General features: G+C 38.9%; 1 protein-coding gene across 2 annotated transcripts; it reads right to left on the reverse strand.

Moving 5' to 3' along the window:
• Positions 1-1,242: 1,242 nt before the first annotated feature.
• LOC102219491 (protein phosphatase 1 regulatory subunit 12C-like) lies at positions 1,243-19,636 on the reverse strand. Of its 2 annotated transcripts, none has more exons than XM_005803033.2 (20): positions 19,274-19,636; positions 15,371-15,551; positions 14,109-14,239; positions 13,572-13,690; positions 11,857-12,016; positions 10,981-11,125; positions 10,819-10,893; positions 10,660-10,739; positions 10,361-10,473; positions 10,219-10,286; positions 9,502-9,686; positions 9,290-9,377; positions 7,673-7,790; positions 5,561-5,676; positions 4,615-4,664; positions 4,056-4,086; positions 3,802-3,906; positions 3,505-3,555; positions 3,161-3,211; positions 1,243-2,332 (listed from the first exon to the last, which is right to left on the reverse strand). In XM_005803033.2, the coding sequence occupies exons 1-20, from the start codon at positions 19,486-19,488 to the stop codon at positions 2,246-2,248; spliced, it is 2,169 nt and encodes a 722-aa protein (XP_005803090.1). In that variant the 5' UTR covers positions 19,489-19,636; the 3' UTR covers positions 1,243-2,245. The 2 variants fall into 2 exon arrangements, with proteins under 2 accessions (XP_005803090.1, XP_005803089.1); XM_005803032.2 differs by having other exon boundaries at positions 3,793-3,906.
• Positions 19,637-20,429: the final 793 nt, after the last annotated feature.

A 20,429-nucleotide genomic window follows, 5' to 3' on the forward strand; every position in this document is an offset into this window, starting at 1 on the left:
TTTCTATTGTGAGTGTAAAGATGGATGAACAGAAGAATCAAAGGAAAGAAGGATGAATGGACACCACAAAGTTCATAAAGAAGTACATTTTGTAAATACAAATATTTGTCCATTTTCATTGTTTCCAGACTAATCCAGACCTTGAAAATAATCAAATTCCAATTGTTGAGTGGTACAGTTTGTGTCACTGTTGCCTGCAGCAAGAAGGTCCAGGGTTTGAATCTCTATGGTCTTTCTGAAAGGAGATTGACTGTTTTCCCTCAGCATGTGTGGGTTCTCTCTGGGTACTCTGACTTCTTCCCAATCCAAAAACATGGCTGTTAGATTAATTGGTCTCTAAATTACCCTTAGCAACTTGTCTAGGATGTTCCTCCTTCGAAGACTGCAAGATATAGGCACCAGAAAAGCATGGCATCAGAAACTGTGTGAAATACCAGGTGATTTTATATGAAAAGCTAAAAGTAGGTCACCACTGGGTCTATCAGCAGGATACTGATCCAGTGCATGTGGCAAATTATGACAAATTGTCCACCAGACTAAAAATTAGCCAAATAAATTTTTTTTTTTTTTTTTTTGGTCAAATACCTTGAGATATTTGTTGTGAATTGGCACAATATAAATTGAACTGAATCAGACCACAAACGTGTTAAAAATCTGCTGGTGAGCTGCAGAACCCAGGACTCTGGATAAACTGTTCAAATACTGTATAATTTATGTGTGTGCTTCAATCTTGTGACATATTATAGAAGAATAAGTGGTGTCTTTTTGACCAAAAACGGGTTGAATATTGTATGTTAATATTGCAATAATGTTTAACTTGGGATTTTTCCTCCCAAGTTACAAACATGCTCAACCTAAAAGCTGGATTTTTTTTTAAACATACCCAAGCAAGAAAATTTACCTGAAATGTTGGGAAGGGATTTGGAAGCAGACGGTACCAAAACATCCTCAGGACATGTTGGTACTTGAACGTTGCAGAACAGGTAGAACGAACATATCACTGTAGAAATGACTACCTTTGAGGCAAACCGTGTTTTGTCATTTGTTAAGGCTCTGAATAAAAGACTCCAATCAACTGAGGTCCAACTCGATAATGCAGTTTGTACTGGTCCCTTATTCGGTCTACAAACTGGGAATGCATCAGCGCCCTCTGGTGGAATTATTTTGTAATTATTACAAACGTCCCGCTTTATAGGGTCTACTGTAATGTTTTCAGGTAAAATCAAACAGTAAGAAGCAGCAGACCCTTAATTATTTATGCCCACGTTGTATTTTATACTCAACATCGTACAATGCCAAAGCAAAATAGAAATATTACTTACAAATGTATATCCAAAGGCACAGCTTCAAAATACATTTTGACATGCATTTCTGTCTCGTAAGGAAGTAAACATTCAAAGGATGACCCATCTGGCCCGTCTGTTAAACAGCAGTGCCGTCAAAGGGTGAATACTAAGAAGAAGCATCCAGTTAACAAAGCAAAAAATAAAAAAACATACAGTACAGAGGTCAAAGATCAGATTCTCCTCAACCTCCAGGAAGAAATCTGAACTGTAACATTATTTGAAGTATCTGAACCTGAGTTTCACCTCACAATGTGTCTGTTAGCACCCAAATACTCAGTCTGTAACACAGCAGTAATTAAACACGCCTTTTCTCCGATGCACACCACAGGCGGCTGCAGCACGAACATGTGAAATGCACTCAAGAGGAGCAGGGAAAGGTGAGCATGCAGGGTTTTGGTCCATCGGTACAGCAGCCGACTAAAAACAGTAAGCGTTGAGGAAAAGAATCATCCTGAGAAACAATACTGCCCACATTTTTTTTTTACCTAAAAGATGTGCAAAACTGGGACTGTTTTAATTTATTTTTTTCTCATTTTGGCACATTTAAGTCTTGCGTGCGACACAGCTCTTACTGTCAGCCATTTGTGCATGGCTTCAAGTCTCTGAATACAGATTTTATACAAAGGATCACTGAAGCAAAGCACAATAAAACATCGCAGGTAAAAAATACAATAAAAACCTAATATAAAAGTGGATATGGACATCCTGCCGGTCCACAGGAGGTGCAGTTTGCCTCATTGAACAGTAGATCTGCCAAAACATAAAGAGCCAAACACTGTGGCGGGAGGTGAGCTGGACATCTGCAGTTCCATGCTGCGTCTCCCTTACTGGTTTGTGTCCTCCGAGTTTGGGCGACAGAAGAGTCGTGTAATACTTTGTGTCTGTATGGTTATTGCAGTTCATCTGGAGAGTTTGCTGATGACACGGATGAGGGCGGCGTTCTCGTCTTTAAGCCTCTGGTTGTCTGCTCTGAGGTCCTTCAGAACCTACACACACGGACAAACAACGCCGTCACAGAATCAGTTCATTTAAAGACATAACTAGAAGACTATGGTTGTGTTGTCCTCTCTTTGTGTGTAATTATTCAGTCATAATCCAGTCTTGTGGTTCAAATGCATTAGATTTAAAGAGATTTTCAATCAACCAAGCAGTTTGATTCTGATAGGAGACAGGAGTCTCAAAAAATATGAGAAAATAACAGAGAGCATCCATTTTGAATAAAATGATCCATTATATTAAATTTTTTTTAATGATTTATGCATTTTCAATGATTAATGGAAACATCTGTACTGGCATCAGAGTAATCACACCCTCCCTATTTGCTGACCATCTTTCTCTTCTTCTTAGTTTTTTGGTGATTTAGCTCTAAGTCTCTGAGGTGGAAAGACATATTTTCTAATCTTTATCTTTTTTGGTTTAAATAGTTTGTGAGCGACAAACGCCTACAGATTTTCTAACTTCTCCTCAACTCAACAGGCAACTAGCCGATGCTTAGAAATAATTATTCATAATTCTCATTAACACTGATTTAGGAATGGATGAGGAAGATTTACACTAAACTGTAAGCCTTTTAGAAATATATGAGCTCTATTTAAAATTTGGGTTCCAGGAAACAAGAAGCTTTAAATAAACTCCAAACAGAACTGTGCTGATGACTGCAAAAAGCACGTAGTTTCTCAGCAGCTTGTTAAGAGACACATGTCCAAACATTAGTGGGCCTTTATGGATCATTTTGACCTGCTGTGGATTAGAAACAAAATCCACTTGTGTTACTGACGTGTAGTTTTTCTAAATAATCCAAGAAAAACTTGTACCTTCAGCTCATCCTCCAGTTCCCCTGCTTTCCTCTGGAGGGACAGCTTCTCCTGCGAACCAATCACAAAGATCAGGAAACAGACAAACTGCCACAGCACAAAAAAAAAAAAAAAGTTTCAGCTTCTGCAGTAAAACTGTGCAAGTTCAGACAACGACCGGTTCAACCCGTGGGCTTCATGCAACGCTGCAACTGCAGAGCGGTTAACTCATTCTCTGCAGTAGGCTTGTAATTTATTACACCTCCCAAAGCAACGACAGAGAGCAGCTTAAAGGCTAAAAGGACAGGAAATGGCAGCTTAGCTTAGTTTTAGGTGTTTAAAATAAACCTCTGAAGTTGACTTACAAATCTCTCCAGCTCTAGCAGGGCCGGTCTGTCAGTGTCGCTCTCCTGACTCTGCAACACAGAGACAGCGAGTTTCTCTCTCAAATATCACAGTTAGACATTTTACTAAAACTTCTAAGTACGCAAACAGTGATGGTTGTTTTTACGTTCCTGTTGACTAAATAACAAAATGCTTTCTCCGTAGTTCAGACTTTCTGTTCAGGCTTGTATGAAATGAAAATATTTATTTTCCTGATATTTCATGACACAAACACAAACCCAGATAAAAGGTCAGAGGAAGCAGCAAACCTGCCAAACCTGTCGGAGTCTCTCCAGCTCCACTTTGTTCTGGCTCAGCTGCTGCTCCATCTCCTGCAGCGTCTCCTTCAGAGTCATGTTCTCCTGCAGTACCTTGATGTACAACTGAGAGGAAACACCAAATAACCAGAAAAAAAAAGAAACTCATCAGTCTGTATGGTAATTAGTTTTGTCAGTTGCAGACATTCCTGTCCCAGACGTGTCTGACTGATTTTAACTCTCAGACCGAGAACAGAAAAACGTTTCACCCCTACCGTTTTGTAGTCTGAAGACAAGTCTCTCCCTCTGTAAAATGAAATATACAAGAAACTGTTTAACATCCTCCCTGATAACATGTCTCCACTCCAGTCATTAGTAAACCCTGGATTTTCTTGAAGGTTTTGCCTACAGTGAGACTTTCCTGTCATCTTTGGAAAGGATCTGATCAAAGCTTTTCAGGCTGGAGATCTTTTTGCACTTTTGGATGCCCTTCTCATTCATTCATATTCAGTACCAAACAGCCTTCTGAATTATACAGTGACCAAGTTTTTTGTTGGGATTAATGAAACTGCTCTGCAGTGGTTTATATCTTTATCAGACCTTTACCTCTAGACTAGCTCAGCATCATCTAACACTTGCTAGATATAGCTCTCTTTTTTTACAATACACTGCATGTCTGTGTGTGATTATTTGGAAATAGAACTTCTTTCAAACCAAAAGATTCACATTAAAAAAAATGTCAAATGAAATTAATTTATTAATGCCATACTCCCATGTGTCAGAATCAATCAAAAGGCTGAAAACATGAAATAAAACTCTAAAGTCTTGACTCACTCAGTGCTGTTGCTGTTTGCATCTTCCAGCTGGGCTTCGCCATCTTCATTCTGGAAAACATAAAGTTTAGAGTGTAAACATGACACTCCATCTCTGACATGAACTCAGCACACAGGCACATGCTTTATGTTGCTTATTTAGTTCTTGGAGGTTTTACAAGGATGAAACACACAAGCTATATGGCATTCATTACAAAAACATTGTGTTTGTAAAATACATTTACCTGCTAGTGACTATTTTCACACCACTTCTGGAATATGCAGGTTCATGTGATGTACAAACAGGAGCAGGTATACCACTGACTCGGATCTGAGACACTCGGCACTGAGGCTGACTGATTGATGTGGGCCGTGATATCTGGCTGATGTGGCAATCTAAACTTTGGGAAAATTAACTGTTTCGTCACGACGAGTTTCTTCCTCCACCTAAAACTGAAACAAGCAGCAGCTTCGCTCCCTGTCTTTACCTGTAAAGATCTGGTCGAGGAAATATTCAGTCATGTTTGCATTCCTGTTCTGCTCAAACACACCCTCTGAAGCAGAGAGATTACCTGGCAAAAATGATCATGAGAACGCCATCTGCTCTGTTAAAGCGTGACTGGAGGCTTGCTAATTCACTTTTGTTTGTATAATTTAATTTCTGTGTATGTTCAGCTTGTTCTGTGAAAGCCAAGGTGTTTTTTTTTAAAGAACGGACGCTCAGGTGGAAAAATGTATCCACAAAACAACTATCAATGTTTTGTCTGTTTTCTTTTAGGTGATTCTGTCTATTAAATATAACATCCTGTTGCCTGACTGTAGGGGATGACAACACTTGCTCGTAACTTACACTGAGGCAACTTCCTGTTTTCACTAAACGGTTCACATCACATGTTCAGTTGCATCATGTAATAGAGGAACTGGTTCACTCTCCTGCAGCCTGCAGCTCAGCTTTGAAAGCTTCTCACCTCTGACCCCAGCTGGACGATGCCGGTGGAGCGTCTCTCCCTCCGGCCTCTCCTCCGGTCCTTCACTCCCAAATGCTTGTCGCCCTCCGACTCCGCCGGCTTCGGCGTCTCATTCTCTAAAACAAACAGATGTGGACAGAAAACAATGATGAGCTACAAAAGCATATGAAGGAACCAGGAAAGCCTCAAAGGCTGCTTAATAAAATAGTATTAAACGGTTAAAAGTGAAGTGAAGAAGGGTAAAGGTAAAAGGAGCTCTGCGGTAAAGGAAGCGGTCGGCTTATGGCTCAGATAACCGCCAATGAAAGATGTGATGGTCTCAATATTTCTCCAGGGTTTTTAAGGCTGGCTTTATTCGGTTTTTGGTTGATTTGTACTTCTTATTATCAAACCCACTTCTTGTAAATAACCATTTACTTAAAAAAAAATTTAAAGAAGTGAAAAACTGGACATGAGTTTGCACTTTGATCATAGTTCCGAAGGGGAAGAGATCAGTTCCCCTGCACACACAAAACCAACATAAACAAGGGTGGAGCTTTCGAAGTGGTGATGACATCGTGATGGCAAGAAAAGAAGGCCTGTAAAAAGCACGAGAACAAGGCAGCCGCCCTGAGGCACGCCAAGCAGCTCACACCACCAGCCGTGGCCCTCGGGGTACGTGAGAAAACCTCACTTCCTTGTAAAAAGCCTCCTTGAGAGCACTCCACCTATAGCGTGCTTCATACGTCTCGCTTCTCGGTGATAGATGGGAACTTACAGTAAACAGAAGTTTGACAGCTCAACCAGAAACAAAGTCAGACTGAAAGCAGCTTGACTTTTAACTCTTGGTTGGTGGAAAAACACCAGAAAACTGATTGGTTTTGCAAAAACATTCAGCAGTTTTGAAAGTTTAGTTCTCATTTTCATTTCATGTATCTGACATCAATGTTGACTGAAAGGTGACTTTATTGCCACATGAAGGTGATTTCTAACTGAAGGCTGGATGACGGCTTAGAAAATTAGCAAAATCAAGGTATAATAATGTGAAATTATATCAACTTATTGTGATGCAGTCTTACATATCGCTGTTCAACTACAAAAGGTGAGCCAGCAGCCTTCACCTCAAAAAAATGTTTTTTATTTTCTTGATTTTATTATTCCCATAGCAAATATTTAATGGATAAAGAATAACTTATTCACAATCCTCACTGTGAAGAATGGTTGTGGCATAATTATGTTTTCTTCTGCAGGGACAGTGAAGCTGGTCAGAGATGCATCTTCTCTTATTATGAATGTCTAATGACCACTCACAGCAACAAGAAATATTTTAAAATGCTCGTCATAAATTATAGCTCTTAAATTGAAATCAAAATAAGTTAAATCTGTAAAAATTCATGAGGAAATTCTGATCAGTGCATTTTAATTTATTTTAATTTGCTTTTTTCAAGTGATAATCCCTTGTAATCTAAACATCTGGTAGCCACTGAAACTTAGAAAAGTGCAACTTATTCAACAAAACTAAATAAAACTGATCTTGAAGGGCCTCCAATGGGCGGTTAAAAAAAATTAACAACCGGGAGAAAAATCTACCAGATCCATGAACCTGTTGTAAATAATTTGAGGCTGTTTTCCGTTTTTCCTTGCTGAGGCATTTTTAAGTTGGACAGATGGTGACTGCAGACGCAGAGAGTAAATAATCACGCCGACTCAGTTCTTTGATCTTCTGTCCCGTTGTTTTCTTTTCCATTGACGGCTTCAGCGTCGTCTTTACCACCTAGACGCTCAAACTGGGGCTGAAAAAGTTTCACTTGTCTTGATTTCAGGTCTAGACAGCCTAACAGAGGGAGTCACCTGCTGATATTTAACACATAAATCACCTTTTATTAAATATAATATCTGTATATAGCTAAAGAAAATGTTATTTTAGTGCAAAGCCATTAAAATCTGGTTACTTAGAGTTCCCTTATGCCATGTATAAATATTAAAAAGCTTAATTTTAACAGACTATCAATTTTTCTGTGCTGCAATTTCTTAACATTTTGACTCTTATCACTAATAAATGAAACACTGTATGTAATTGAAAGCTTCATCTTTTTTTTTAATAAGAACTCTTTAGGAAATTCTTCCACTCACCCCATTCAGTAGGCGTGACGGTGATGATGGGGCTCACTGACTGGACATTTCGAGGCGGAGGGTCAGCAGCTTTACCCACGCTCTTCTCTGCCTCTTTCAGCTCAGTCAAGGTCACACCCTGTCACAGAGAAAGGAAAAATAACCTTCAGTGGGTTTTTGGCCGCACACAGAAATGAGGGTCTCCTACTTTGTCACTTAAGCGTCTTTATCAAATGTTATGCCTGTTGGAAAATCTGATATAGATATGCAAAAACTTGAAATAAATTGAACCTTCATTGCTGCTGCAATGAAAGTTCTTCCATGGAAACATTAACAAGATTAACATTAGCAAGGTTAATCTTCCATGGACATATTTAGAAAACATTTACACAGAAAAAGCACCTGATGCCCACTGTTGCGTAGGGAGGAGGGTCAGTAATGCTGTGGGACATTTTCTACTCCAGAGTCTTTAGAACCTTGTCAGATGGGGAACATTTTAAGAAAAATAAAATCTAGTGGGACAGTAAACTTATAAGTGGGCCATCATTGTGGCTAAAATAGATAATATTTAGTTGATTTTGGTAATAATAGTTTCCTTTTAAAGGCAAAGTTAACCTATTTGTTCAGAATGTCATTTAAACACATTTGTGGCCACAACAATAGGTCTTTTCACTCCTCTAATAATCAGCTGCTCAGTACATTTCTTCATCCATCTTCAATCAGAAATGTATTTAAAGAATTATCCACATTTGCATGTCTAACACCAGTTAGAAAGGCCATTTAATGAGCCAAGTGAGAGTAATTTAATACAGTTGAGGGTCTGAGATGACCAGTTACTAATGCTGAAGAAAAATTGGTGCCGTTTCAGACAGAATACTTTTATTATTTGCTGCAGAAGATTCTTTTAAATAAACATGGGTGTTTCCTATAAACAGATACAGGAAAGGGAAGTAAGTTTAGTAGTATAAAATGTCACAAAGGGAAGTCCTGAGATAGAAGTAGATCCTGAAATAGAAAGTAGAGCCAAAAAAAAAGTTTGTAAAACCAACAGATAGAAGACACTGTAATTCTGTCTACATGTTTGATCATCTCCCAGGTTATTTTTGGTTTTTTTTAGAAGGCTTACTTTCAAATAATTTCAAGGCAAGAAACTGCATTTTAGAAATTGGTTATTTCTTTTTTCTGCTTAACAGCATGTTAAATTATTTTTTTCATAGTGAAAGGATGAACAGCATTTACATTTTACATGATGGGCATGTGGCAAAATGTCTTGTAGAAATGAACATGATACAATTTTTAATTTGCGGTATATATGTTTCAGGTAACCCATGATTATTGCTTAAATGAATTGATAGTGAAAGCCTTTTTTCATTTTCTTGTGAATTTTTAGTTATGGTTATCTTTAGTTATTTTTTATGGCACTAAAGTGGTATGAATTAATAGGCTATTAGATATTATTTAATTCAAGACTATATTCTTCTTGTTATTTAAATTATGCAAACATGTACAGCTGTTTCTGTAATTTGACTGGTGGTATCTGGATAAAACAACTGCGGGCAGGCAAATAAATCATAAATCATAAGATAGGTCTGCGATTTTTAAAAAACGTTTTAAAAATGTAAATAAAATGAGCATCACCTGAGTGAGGCGACGGGACTGTCGCATCAGCCGACACCGAGCTTTCCTCTGGGACTCGGACTCTTCGTCTCGATCTGCTGCCTGGAACCTGAACACAAAAATAATTACATTTACAATTTGCATATGAACTGAATATTAATGTTTTGCGTAGAAAATAATCTTTAAGAGGACGGAAGTGTTAGTAAAGGCAAACAGAGCTGAGTATGACTTACTGTTTGGGTTTCTTGTCTGCATTTGGAGCGTTGGGGCTCTCGGCGGCAGCTTCCCTGGTCTGAGGAGTGGGCTGGACCCTGGCAGTCCGGCTCGCCTTGTCCTGCTCCTTCTCCTCCTCCTTCTCCTTCTGCTCCTCCTTCTGCTCCTCCTTCTGCTCCTCTTCCTCGTTCTTCTCCTCAGTAGGCTGCAACACACAGGAGAGAAGAAATAAACCAACCAGTGAATTAAAGCCAGATGTATGAATGAACCTCCTAAGTGAATCCTTAGGAATCTTTGTAGAAAACTATTAATCAAATAAAATCATTTTTATTTTTACCTTACAGAGGAAACTTAATATTAATAAATGTCATCTTTGTGATTAATGACTGCATGCTCAGCTCCGAAGAGTCATTAAAGATGTGTGTCTGAGTTCTGCACAAATTCTACATTATGTTTTCTGCAATACCATATTTACAAGTATGAAATTATACAAACACAATTTATTTCTGTTTTGAAAATACATAATTGATCTCAGATGTGGCAGCAGCTTAAACATCCTACAGGGACCTGAAGCAATGACAGCACAGGAGGTTATATTTTTTTTTCAGAGCTCTACTTCTACAGACTCAAATTTTCTAAAATAGTTTCATAAAATGTATGTTAAAAACCAATCAGTGTATGTGAACAGCATATTCAGATTCATTTTCTAAGCTGGAGCTCTGACGCTGGGTTTTTACCTTCTCTGCAGGACTGATGGTAGATGTAGTCACACTCTCGGTGTCTGGACTGGACACAGCAGAGCTTTCTGCAGAGAAACATCAGAATTATGGATCAGATCTGTATAATGCAGCTGCAGCACTCTGGGTCGAGCTGAGTTACCTGTGCTGCTCTCTTTCTCCTCGCTCATATCCACGCCTCCCGAAACGCCCCGTTCTTTAGACAGATCCTGCACATTTATCTTGTCTTTGCTGCTCATCCTGCACACAGATGTCCTGAAAGGCAGAGGGTAAGCGTTAGGAAGCTCCGTCTGACATTACTCTTCAAATGTTTAATGAAGCAAAACATCTTGATTGTTGGGCATGCTACAATGAGTCTTATAGCACTATGTTCACAGATAAGAACATAAAAGCGTGTCAAGAGGAAATAATGATTATAAAGAAGTAAAACATGAAATGAACCTCCGTCGCTTGCTTTGTGCGTTTGCAGCATTGGGGCCTGGTTGGTTCTGCCTCTCTGATATCGACCGCTCATTACGCCACTGAAAGAGGGGAAAAAAGGCCCCATTTAAACTCAGGAGAAACATTTATTACATTAAGTTAAAGTGAAATCTTTCTCACGTTGGCTTGTTTCTGTAAAAGCTCCTCCAACAGCTCTGCAACACTTTCATCAGCTACATCGAACGGCGTCTGACCCTGCAGAATTCAACCAATCAGACATTAAGAGGAGGTGAAACAGACGGAGGTCAGAGGCGAGACGCTTAACGAGCGTGTGCTGCTCACCCCGTTGCTGCGAGCCTCCATGTTGCACAGCTGCTCGGCCAGAACGCGACACGCCTCCTCTTGACCCCAGTGGGCTGCGGCGTGAAGAGGCGTCCAGCCGTCAAAGTCTGTGGCCGACACGTCCAGTCCGCACTGACACAGCATCCTGCAGGAGCAAAACGGACAACAGAGCTGGAGACAACAGAGTCTGAGATTTCATTCAACTATTTTTCTACATCTGAATTAGTGCAAAAGAGAGAGAGAGAGCAAGAGAAAGGAAATCATTTGCATTTCCAGACTTTTTTCTTTCCCATTGTCTGAAAGTTGCATCCTTCCTTACTCATATTCTTTGAGTTCTTCCTTTTTCCTTCCGTCCTTGAATCTTTTTCTTTCCTTTTAGTGCCATGTCCTCCCTCCTGGGGTTGTTCTTGTCTTCTTGTTCCATGTTCCTCCTTTCATTTTTGAATCTTTCCTTCTTCAATATTTCTTTTTTATTAAGCTTCCTTCCTTTATATATTGTGTACTATTCTGTACTTGTTTATGTCCTTTCACACCTATCCTTCCTTGCATCCTTTCTTCATGCTGTCCTTTATTTCTCCATGTCATCCATTTTTATGTTCTTCCACTGTTACGTTTTGATGTAGTGTCCCTCTTTTTTATTACTTTGTCTCTGTCCTTCTGTCTTCTCTTCTTCTTCCCTCTTTCTTGTCTCCTTCCTTCACTCCACTGTATTTCAGTTTATGGTAGTTGCAGGTTCTGTGTATGAAGTCCACTTAATATATAATTTTCTGCCATGAATTTGTTGAAAATCTTTGTTCTTTGATTTGCTTTAAAAATAGTTTAACTAAGAGGTAAACTATTGCATTTAATTTTCCAATAAATTAGTTACTACATTACTTGAGAGCCTCCATGTATCCTTTAGCTGCAGCGACATGCAGCGGCGTGGCGCCGGTCCTTGGGTGTCGCAGATCAGCCGGCGGACCGTCGTTCAGCCACATCATGGCGTCTGACATCATCTGCTCCTCCTCCTTACGCTTAGCTGCCTCCACATCCACACCTGCACACCAGGAATTAATATGAAATGACTGAAAATAGAAAAGACCCTAAGGAGTTTTGTTAGACTGAGGAATAGTGGTTTGCATCCTGGTAAACTGAGCTCAACTGATCGATTTTTTCATTTAACCTTTTATTGGTGTATTGATGTGATGATCTAAGAGTTTAAACACGGAGAGAGAAACAATGTAGATCTAAACACACATTCTCTTCTGAGAAAACAAATAAAACTATTCACAGCATAGAGGAGAGCACAATGCAGTCTGAATCACTGGTGGCAGAACGACTAGCTGACATCAACGTGCCAGAGCAAATCGCCTCAGACAAAGACACCCACTATGCGATGGAGGACCAAGCTAGAGCACTGACTCACTCAGAGACGGCAAGACAGATCACAATTCATTTCTGTTCTGTACTTGCAATGATTTACATTTATCCAACAGAGAAAATCTTCAGCATTTTGAAGCAAATTTGATTCAACTGTTTTCAGAAAACATGTTGCTGTTAACATTATTTATTCAGCCCTGAGCTTTCAGCTGATCTTTTGATAGTTGTATTGAATACATTGTATGAAAATCAACCAAATAATGATTATTGGTTTTATTAAAAAGCCCAATTTAAGTGTTAATTCAAATGTTAAGAGGTTTCTGTAAATAACTGACAGAATAAAAACAAATAGACCACAGTAATAAAACGTAATGAAGAAATGACAAGCAAGTTTACATGAATTACATACATAACTATGTTTTAGGCCCATTTTTTATCTTCATTGAGACAATCTAGCCAAATTCATCTATTACATGCAAAGAATGTGATGCATGATGGATGCAAAGAAAACCCATTTAACAGCCTGAATCACTCATTCTACAGGACTGATAACGAAAAAGTAAAACATTAAAACATTATAAAATCTAATGATGTGCCGTTTTAAATGTGGCATTATGTTCAGTCATAACTAATAAAATTTATATTGATCAATATTAGAGAACAATAATAGAAAATATTATTACTGTCATTTTAAAATACACATTAATATAATAAAGGATTCAAACACGAGAAAAGTGTAAAGATACTCCAGCTATTATGTCAGGAGCTAAAATATTTCAACACTTTACCTTTTATGTAAAGTCTTTAGGACAAGTAAATCATGTTCGGTTGTATCAAAAGGACTTTAAGATATCCATCATTACTAACGCACAAAAGTTAAATCTAAACATAATGTGTTATGTCGCATAAATGCAATATACCCAACACTTCTTTAGGCCAGAATTAGACTTTTTTAAGCAAAAACCAAATCAAATTGTTTAACTACAGATGTTCAATAGTCAAATACAGAAATCAGTTTCTTTTAGTTCCACATGTAAACACATCTAACGTAGTGAATTCAGTTGCAATCATATTGCAAAATTGTTGAGTGAAAAAGGCCCTGCTTGTCTTAAAATGCATTATTTTCTTTTCCATTCCAAATATCCCAGACGTGACTGAAGTAAAATGCATCAAATGCTTTATATTTGCAAATACTTTAATAAAATATAGCGATGTGTAGGCAAAGAGCTCACCTTGTCTTTGTGTGTAATTATGGAGAAGGGATTCGGTCGTCTCCTCCAGAGCAATGTCCAGAGGAACGTCACCATCACAGTTCACAGCAGTAAGAGACGCACCTTTCTGAAGAAGGAACCTAAGAAAAATAAAAATAATGCCTGAATGTGTACAACAAAATGCCTTTAGAAGAATTCCTAACTCTGTAGTTTACGTTATCCGCGTTTTTGGTGCAAATAATATGGTTTTCCACTGGTATAATGGAACCAGTTTTATGACACAACCATCACATTAGCTCTCAAAAGTGAGAGTAAACAAACTCTCACTTTGGAGAAAAAAAAAAGAAGATCCATTTTTAAATCTCTCAAGCTGGATGCGTTTGAGTGCTGGACCACTCACGCTTTAGCTGAAGTGTTATCTCGGCACAGATGACAACAATGTCAGCATTGTGGAGAGCAGAAATGCTCTGGCACCCACGGTGTTCTCTGACATTCAATACAGTGGCAAAGAGCAATGTGCTGCACTGATTTAACCATTTAAAGGAAACTCCTACACACTCTGCTATGTCAGGGTAGCCGCAGGAGGACGCAACATGGAGCGGCGTCCATCCCTCGCTGTCAACCTGGTTCACGGCGGCGCCGTGCTCCAGCAGGAAGGTCACGATCTCTATGCTGCCATCTATGCAGGCCTGCACACATTTAACCAAAGCAAATTAATTGACATACCAATAATGAAAGAATAAAATAAAAAAAAAGAACAATATTCCATCTGTAGTCACAATCAGATTATTTATTCAAATATGTTTTATGCAAAGCTTCAATGTATTTTAGTAGGATTTCATGTAGCAGAGGACAAAAAATGTTTAAAGAAAGACACTGAGGGGAAACTTGGTAGAAGGTGCTCTCGTAAGCTTATATGCAAAATACGATGTGCAATGAAAAACTAAAAATACCTACAACCCCCAATATGCCAATATGGCACATGGCAGGGGCAGCATGAGGATGTGGGTATGGTTTTCTTTAGCAAAATTGTGGTTGATGGAAGACCTGCACAATTTAACACAAATTTATGGTCATCACAATATCACTGTGTGCAATATTCACATTGCAAAGGACTACTTGGAGTGCAATAATAGTTAACTAATATATTTTACATTTTATAAATTTGCATTTTTCATGCAGATGTAATATTTGTACAGTTGGACAGAGTCTCACGGCAGCCGAGACACACTCTGGACATTGATTACATTTCTCTAAATGTTAACAGTCACAGAGTGATGGAAGCACAAATTTGAAAAAGAGGAAAGTAGAAAACAGGAACACATCACAACTGATATCATCCTCTCATGTTTTTCTACTATTTTAGAGTTGATGGGCAAATGAACAAAGCTGCGTAAAGTTCAACACCCAAAGAAAACCATTTAGAAGCAGCAAGTGGGGTAAAAGTTCACATTCTAGGAGGGCAATGATGCTAAATTTACAGTCAGGTTGTGATAAAGCCATATTTATGTTAGAGTGGTCTAGTTAAAGTCCAGACACACTTATGTGTGTTTACAGGGATATACTCCATATATAACAACATTCTCAATAAGTTTTCAATAATCTGTGTTGCTGAGGAAAGAATCACGCCACCCTACAAAGAAGCAGAAAACACACTCACTGAATAGACACACTGTGTAAAACGCCTTTTGCAATGTAGTCCTGCAATTATTTGAGCAATACCTTTACACCATGTTTCACTAAGACTTCAAGAAATTTAAGAGAATTGCAAAACCAGAAGAACCTTGAATGTAAACGACAGTGCGGTGAAGCTGCGTTACCTGGTGCAGTGCAGTGATGCCATCAGAATTGGAGCAGTTGATGATGTCTGGCAGACTTTCTCCGTCTTTCCGTTCTGCTTTGGACTGTTCAGTCTCCTCCAGCATCGCCTTGGCCTCCTCTGTGTCGCCGCTGGCACAAGCAGCGAGGAACTCAGCGGCGCGGTCAAACCTCACCCTCTTCCTAAAAACAGACAAAAGGGACGATTGCCACTAACTCTGCAGATTATGTCCATCTTTGTTTCTTTAGGACACCCAATACTAGAAAAGTCAGCTTTTGAAATGATTTATGATAAAAGTAGGGACCACTTATGGTTTATATGCCAAACCATAAATACACACAATAAGCTGAAGATTTAAGCTCTCAATTAGATTTTATTTCATGTGTCCTCAAAGATTAAGAAAGGTTTTGGTGATTTTTATGATTCAATAAAACCATTCATGCTGACAAAACAAGAATTTCTTTCACAAGTTTAAATTTATAAAGTATTTTCTCAAATGCAAACATGACTCAAACATATAAGCTTGATAAATTAATGTGAACTTCATTATTTCTGTTTCAATTTATAATATTTTTTTGGAAAGCAATATAAGAAGTCATAGTCCATTTTATTTATGATTTTGGCTGTGTGTGGTTTTTATTTCTGTTTTATTTATAATTTTTTGTTGTGTTTTATTTTGAATATTTACATAAAACGTCTTCCAGTTTGTTAAGAGTTCTGTAAAGTAAAGTTTATTCAACAAAAAGCTGGTTTGATGTGTGTTTGGTGTCACTGCCCTACTGGACAAATGGAAATAGAAACCACATGCAACAGAACCTATAAATGAATTGTATTATGAAATCTCTGTAAATAAAACGTCCCTTAAAAAAATATTAATAATTGAAATGGTCATTTTGACATTGAACTGATTAATTGCTAATTCAAAAAAGCTCAATTGTTGTCCCATCTGAACTAAAACTGTTCAGTCAATCAATGAGAGAGGCCAACACTAAGTATTTGTAATGCTAGTAGATCACTTTAAATAAAATCGACCAATTCTGAGAGATCAAATTCGCAGCCAGAATTATGGTCAAAAGCTTGTTGGTGACTGAAACCACATGTCAGAAGTGCAGCGTACAAAAGATCAAAATTAAATTTAGTGTATAAACATAATAACAAATTCAAAATTGCAAATTGACTTCTTCCATTCTACAGATTCTTTACCCAATAAAGTGAACTACTTATAAAATTGTTATGAATAGTTATGAATTAATGTGGTATGACCACTAGCAGACAACACATTTTCTATCCAGTTAATGTTAACTGGACGCTTCTCGCCCTCTCGCCCAGTTAACGTGGGTGAGAGGCGGGGTACACCCTGGACAGGTCGCCAGTCTGTCATGCACACACACACATTCACACTTAGGGAGAATAATGTCTTTGGACAGTGGGAGGAAGCTGGAGAACCCGGAGAAAACCCACGCATGCGCAGGGAGACTCCATGCAAACTCTGTGCAGAAAGACCGGGATTTGAACCCAAGACCTTCTTGCTGCAAGGCAACTGTGCCACTGTGCAGCCCCATCAGACACCAAATTAACATTTTGTTCTAGAAGTTGATGTGCTTTAACTGAGGTAAGAAATAGTCCAAAGCCAAACTGGAAAGGTAAAATGGCGGTGTCACAGCGTTTCCCTAGATGAAATCCAGACTCTATATATGTCATAAGTTCATAAGTAGTACAGTCAAAAATAAACTTAAATTCCAGCAATGCTGGAAAAAAAATATGAAGGCAAGAGGACAGCAAATAGCTTTCAGCAAAAATACTTCCTGTACAAATCTCCCTGAAATATTGAAGGACAAACATTTTTTCTGGTAGGTTATCTGCACTTACTGATGTAATGACGGAGCACGAAACCAGGATGTCAAACGAGATGGAATTTCTGATATATGGATGGTAAATAGCCTCTCAGCATAGAACTAAGGTTAGCAAACAAAACACACACAACACTGCTCGGACCGATCAGCTCGATCACGCCGAGATGTTCTTTAAATCACAAAAAAGTCAAAGCAAAATGGTCGACCACAAAAACAGTCCAAGAAAATAGAGACCAAAGTGTTTCTGTAGTGATTTGAGGTCTAAAATGAACCTTACTGAATAAGAGATAAATGATGCATCATAGTTCAGTTGATCCAGGCTGCTAAAATACTATGAAATGACAGACAACCTGTATTCACATTGTTGTTCTGTTTGTTGTTCTTCATTAATTAAACTGGCCAATTTAACAAAGGTTTTTAAAAAGATGGAAATAAATTTTAAACTGGAGCAATTTAGAGATGTTATAAAGAGGCTGGTACCAGTTTGCAGATTACCACAATCCAAACAGGAGACATCAAAAGCACATGTCTTCAGATTAGATGAGACCAACATTGAACCGGTTAACATAGAAATGAAACACTTTGTAGCAGACAACCAATACTGAACTTAACCCACAAAACACCATCCAACAATGAAACATGGTGGTGGCAGCATCATGCAGAGGGGATGCTTTTCTTAAGCAGGGACAGGGAAAGCTGGTTAGGGGACATTACTAGGAGAAATATGGTGCAGACAAAACAACAAAACTCTCAGCAAAACTAGTTTTCTGAGGATTTGTAGACGACCTTATTCGAAGAGATTGGCCAATCAGGTGTTCAGACAGTGGGATAGCAAGATTTTTCTTGATCAGGTCTTACCTGAATAACAAATACAGGGTTTCCCCAAGTTTATTATAAACCTGGGAGGGCACCAGGCTTAGCATTGCATATTTATTTGAGTTTTTCTTTATGTTTGCATTTTTTAAAGACTAGTTGGTGTTCAGACATTGATCTTCCAATAACACATAATTATCAAGTGATATTTTCAAATTTCCTGAAACTTAAAACATTTTTTAACTCAAAAACACGGTGGGCCGCTGGATGAATGACTGCCGAGCGCCCCAGCCACCGGGCTTAGCAAGTTTTCTGGGGGAAACCTTGAAATATTAAAAGTTGTTTTTTTTCAGTCATCAAACGTGTCAAAACTAAGAACATCTATTTCTAGTCTATAACCCAGCAGCATTTACTGCTGGGTGGCATGGCAGTAAATCCTGCATAATAAATGTGCATAATAGATGCACATTTATTATGGATTTAAATAACCACCAATAATTAGGGCTATATGATCTAATGACAACTTGTTGTAGTTATTGCTTTATTTTCTTGGACTGAATGGTGCTACCTCAAGTGCATTTCTGCTGCCATGTGTTGCAGCAAAAACAATGAATTAGCTAAAATGTGAATTGAAAGGTGAAAATCTGAGGTTCTTATGACACCGGTCCAAACCAAAACAACTCTGATCGATCCTCTTCTGGCAGATACTGCTTATCAGAGTCATATGACCACATTTGCTTCCAGTGAAATATGAGTTGATTGGGGAATATTATTTTACATCTTTAGTTGTAAGTGGGTACAAAATGTCCCCAGAGCAGGTTGGGATTTGGGTATGAAAAGAGCAACATTACTATTACCGGTTTGGTTCCAAGGAAGCAAAATATACAGAAAGATATCAAGCATCAAATTATTAGAAAGGACAGCTAGGTTCAGATCTTAAAAAATCTGGGAAACAAGGAATGCGGTGGATCCCCCAAACCATTGAATCAACCCCTCCTTAACTGTGGTGAATGCGAGTGTTAATGACAGACTGGCTAAAGACAAGCATGGCTAAACTAAAGTACTCCCCAAAAGATCAATAACAAACATGTTGAGCAGATAAAATGAGACCTGGCTCAGCAGAGCGCAGCAGACAACAAAACCTGCTTTACACTGATTAGATAACTCCTGATACTATAATAGGCTGACTTTTTCCTTTTTGCTGGTGTCCAACAGTTTTGACTGAGCTGTGTCCTCACCGTCCACTCGGGATGGGGCTGCTTTCATCCCTGCCCGCTGACTCTGGCTGCTGATCCCCCGGCGGGTCGCCACTCAGCTCGGCCTCGGCCTCCCCTTCTCCCTCCCCGGCATCGCCCCGCCACCTCCGCCGGGGAACGTCCGACGCTCTGTCGGTGCTGGAGCCGGCCCAGCGCTTCAGCTGCTCCCGCCGCTTGGTCTTCGCCGTGTCCCCCATTAAATTAACCGCGGAGGACGGTGTTTTTATAAATAAAACCTGTGCTGGCGGGGCCAGACACACCCTCCATGTGTATACTTTCGCTTCCTGGTTCTAGCTCCTGATCTCTGAAGGCGGTGGAAGTCCGGCTCGTGCTCGAGAGCGTCGAGAACGCGCCGTCAAGATACTGCCGCCTTCGTGACGTGACGTCATCGACGCTGTTTCGACAGGGGAAGCTTGCCCCCGCCCATCGTGCACGCACTGTACTTCCTGCCATTGTGCTCTTTGATGCTTGTAACCTATACGTCCTCCAAATCTACATAGTAAACACAGAGTTCACCGATGTTTCTGTGCTAAGATGTTAAAAGCGACACTTGATGAGGCGCATTGTAACAATACTTCTTGGCAAATGATGCACAAATGGAAAAACGTTTCCTTTTTTTCCCCCTTTAATTGTGCGTTCAACCAGGGCCGGATTGGACAATGGCTCCTGGGCTAGCACTAGTTTTGGTGCCTTATATAAAATAAATAAATAAATCTGCTTTTGCAAATTACAATGCATTATTAGATAAGCCTCAGCAGGTTTAAAACATCCCATTTGAAATGACTCCAAAGTTGGTCCTGAAAAGATGTACTATAGGTTCAGGATTTTCAAATATTTGAGTATTGTACACACTAATGAAAATGTAACAATATTTAAACAATACAATTCACATGGGCTTATGAGTTTTATATAAGGTACAATTTAAAACATGCATTCAATAAAAAACAAATTCAAAATCTGCCATTGGGACCTTGGGTTGCTGCGCCCGAGCCTGAAGCACTCTTAATTGTTGAACAAAGCTAATAGTAACATCCCACTAAAGACTTTCAGCTGTAATTGTATGAAAGATGGTCCTACAAAGTACTGACTCAGGGGGAGTATGTCAATATTCAAAGAACACCAAGTGATATTTTCCATT

The sequence above is a fragment of the Xiphophorus maculatus genome, chromosome 5 (assembly GCF_002775205.1).
Source record: "Xiphophorus maculatus strain JP 163 A chromosome 5, X_maculatus-5.0-male, whole genome shotgun sequence".
Lineage (NCBI taxonomy): Eukaryota > Metazoa > Chordata > Actinopteri > Cyprinodontiformes > Poeciliidae > Xiphophorus > Xiphophorus maculatus.

What these genes read in the sequence shown, in the direction of transcription:
- LOC102219491 (XM_005803032.2), bottom strand. Translation starts at nt 19,488, where the DNA reads ATGGGGGACACGGCGAAGACCAAGCGGCGGGAGCAGCTGAAGCGCTGG. An exon ending in TTTTACAGAAACAAGCCAAC is followed by an intron (nt 10,740 to 10,818) that starts GTGAGAAAGATT and finishes CCCCTCTTTCAG; the next exon opens with TGGCGTAATGAGCGGTCGAT. An exon ending in AGTCCCGTCGCCTCACTCAG is followed by an intron (nt 7,791 to 9,289) that starts GTGATGCTCATT and finishes TCTCTGTGACAG; the next exon opens with GGTGTGACCTTGACTGAGCT.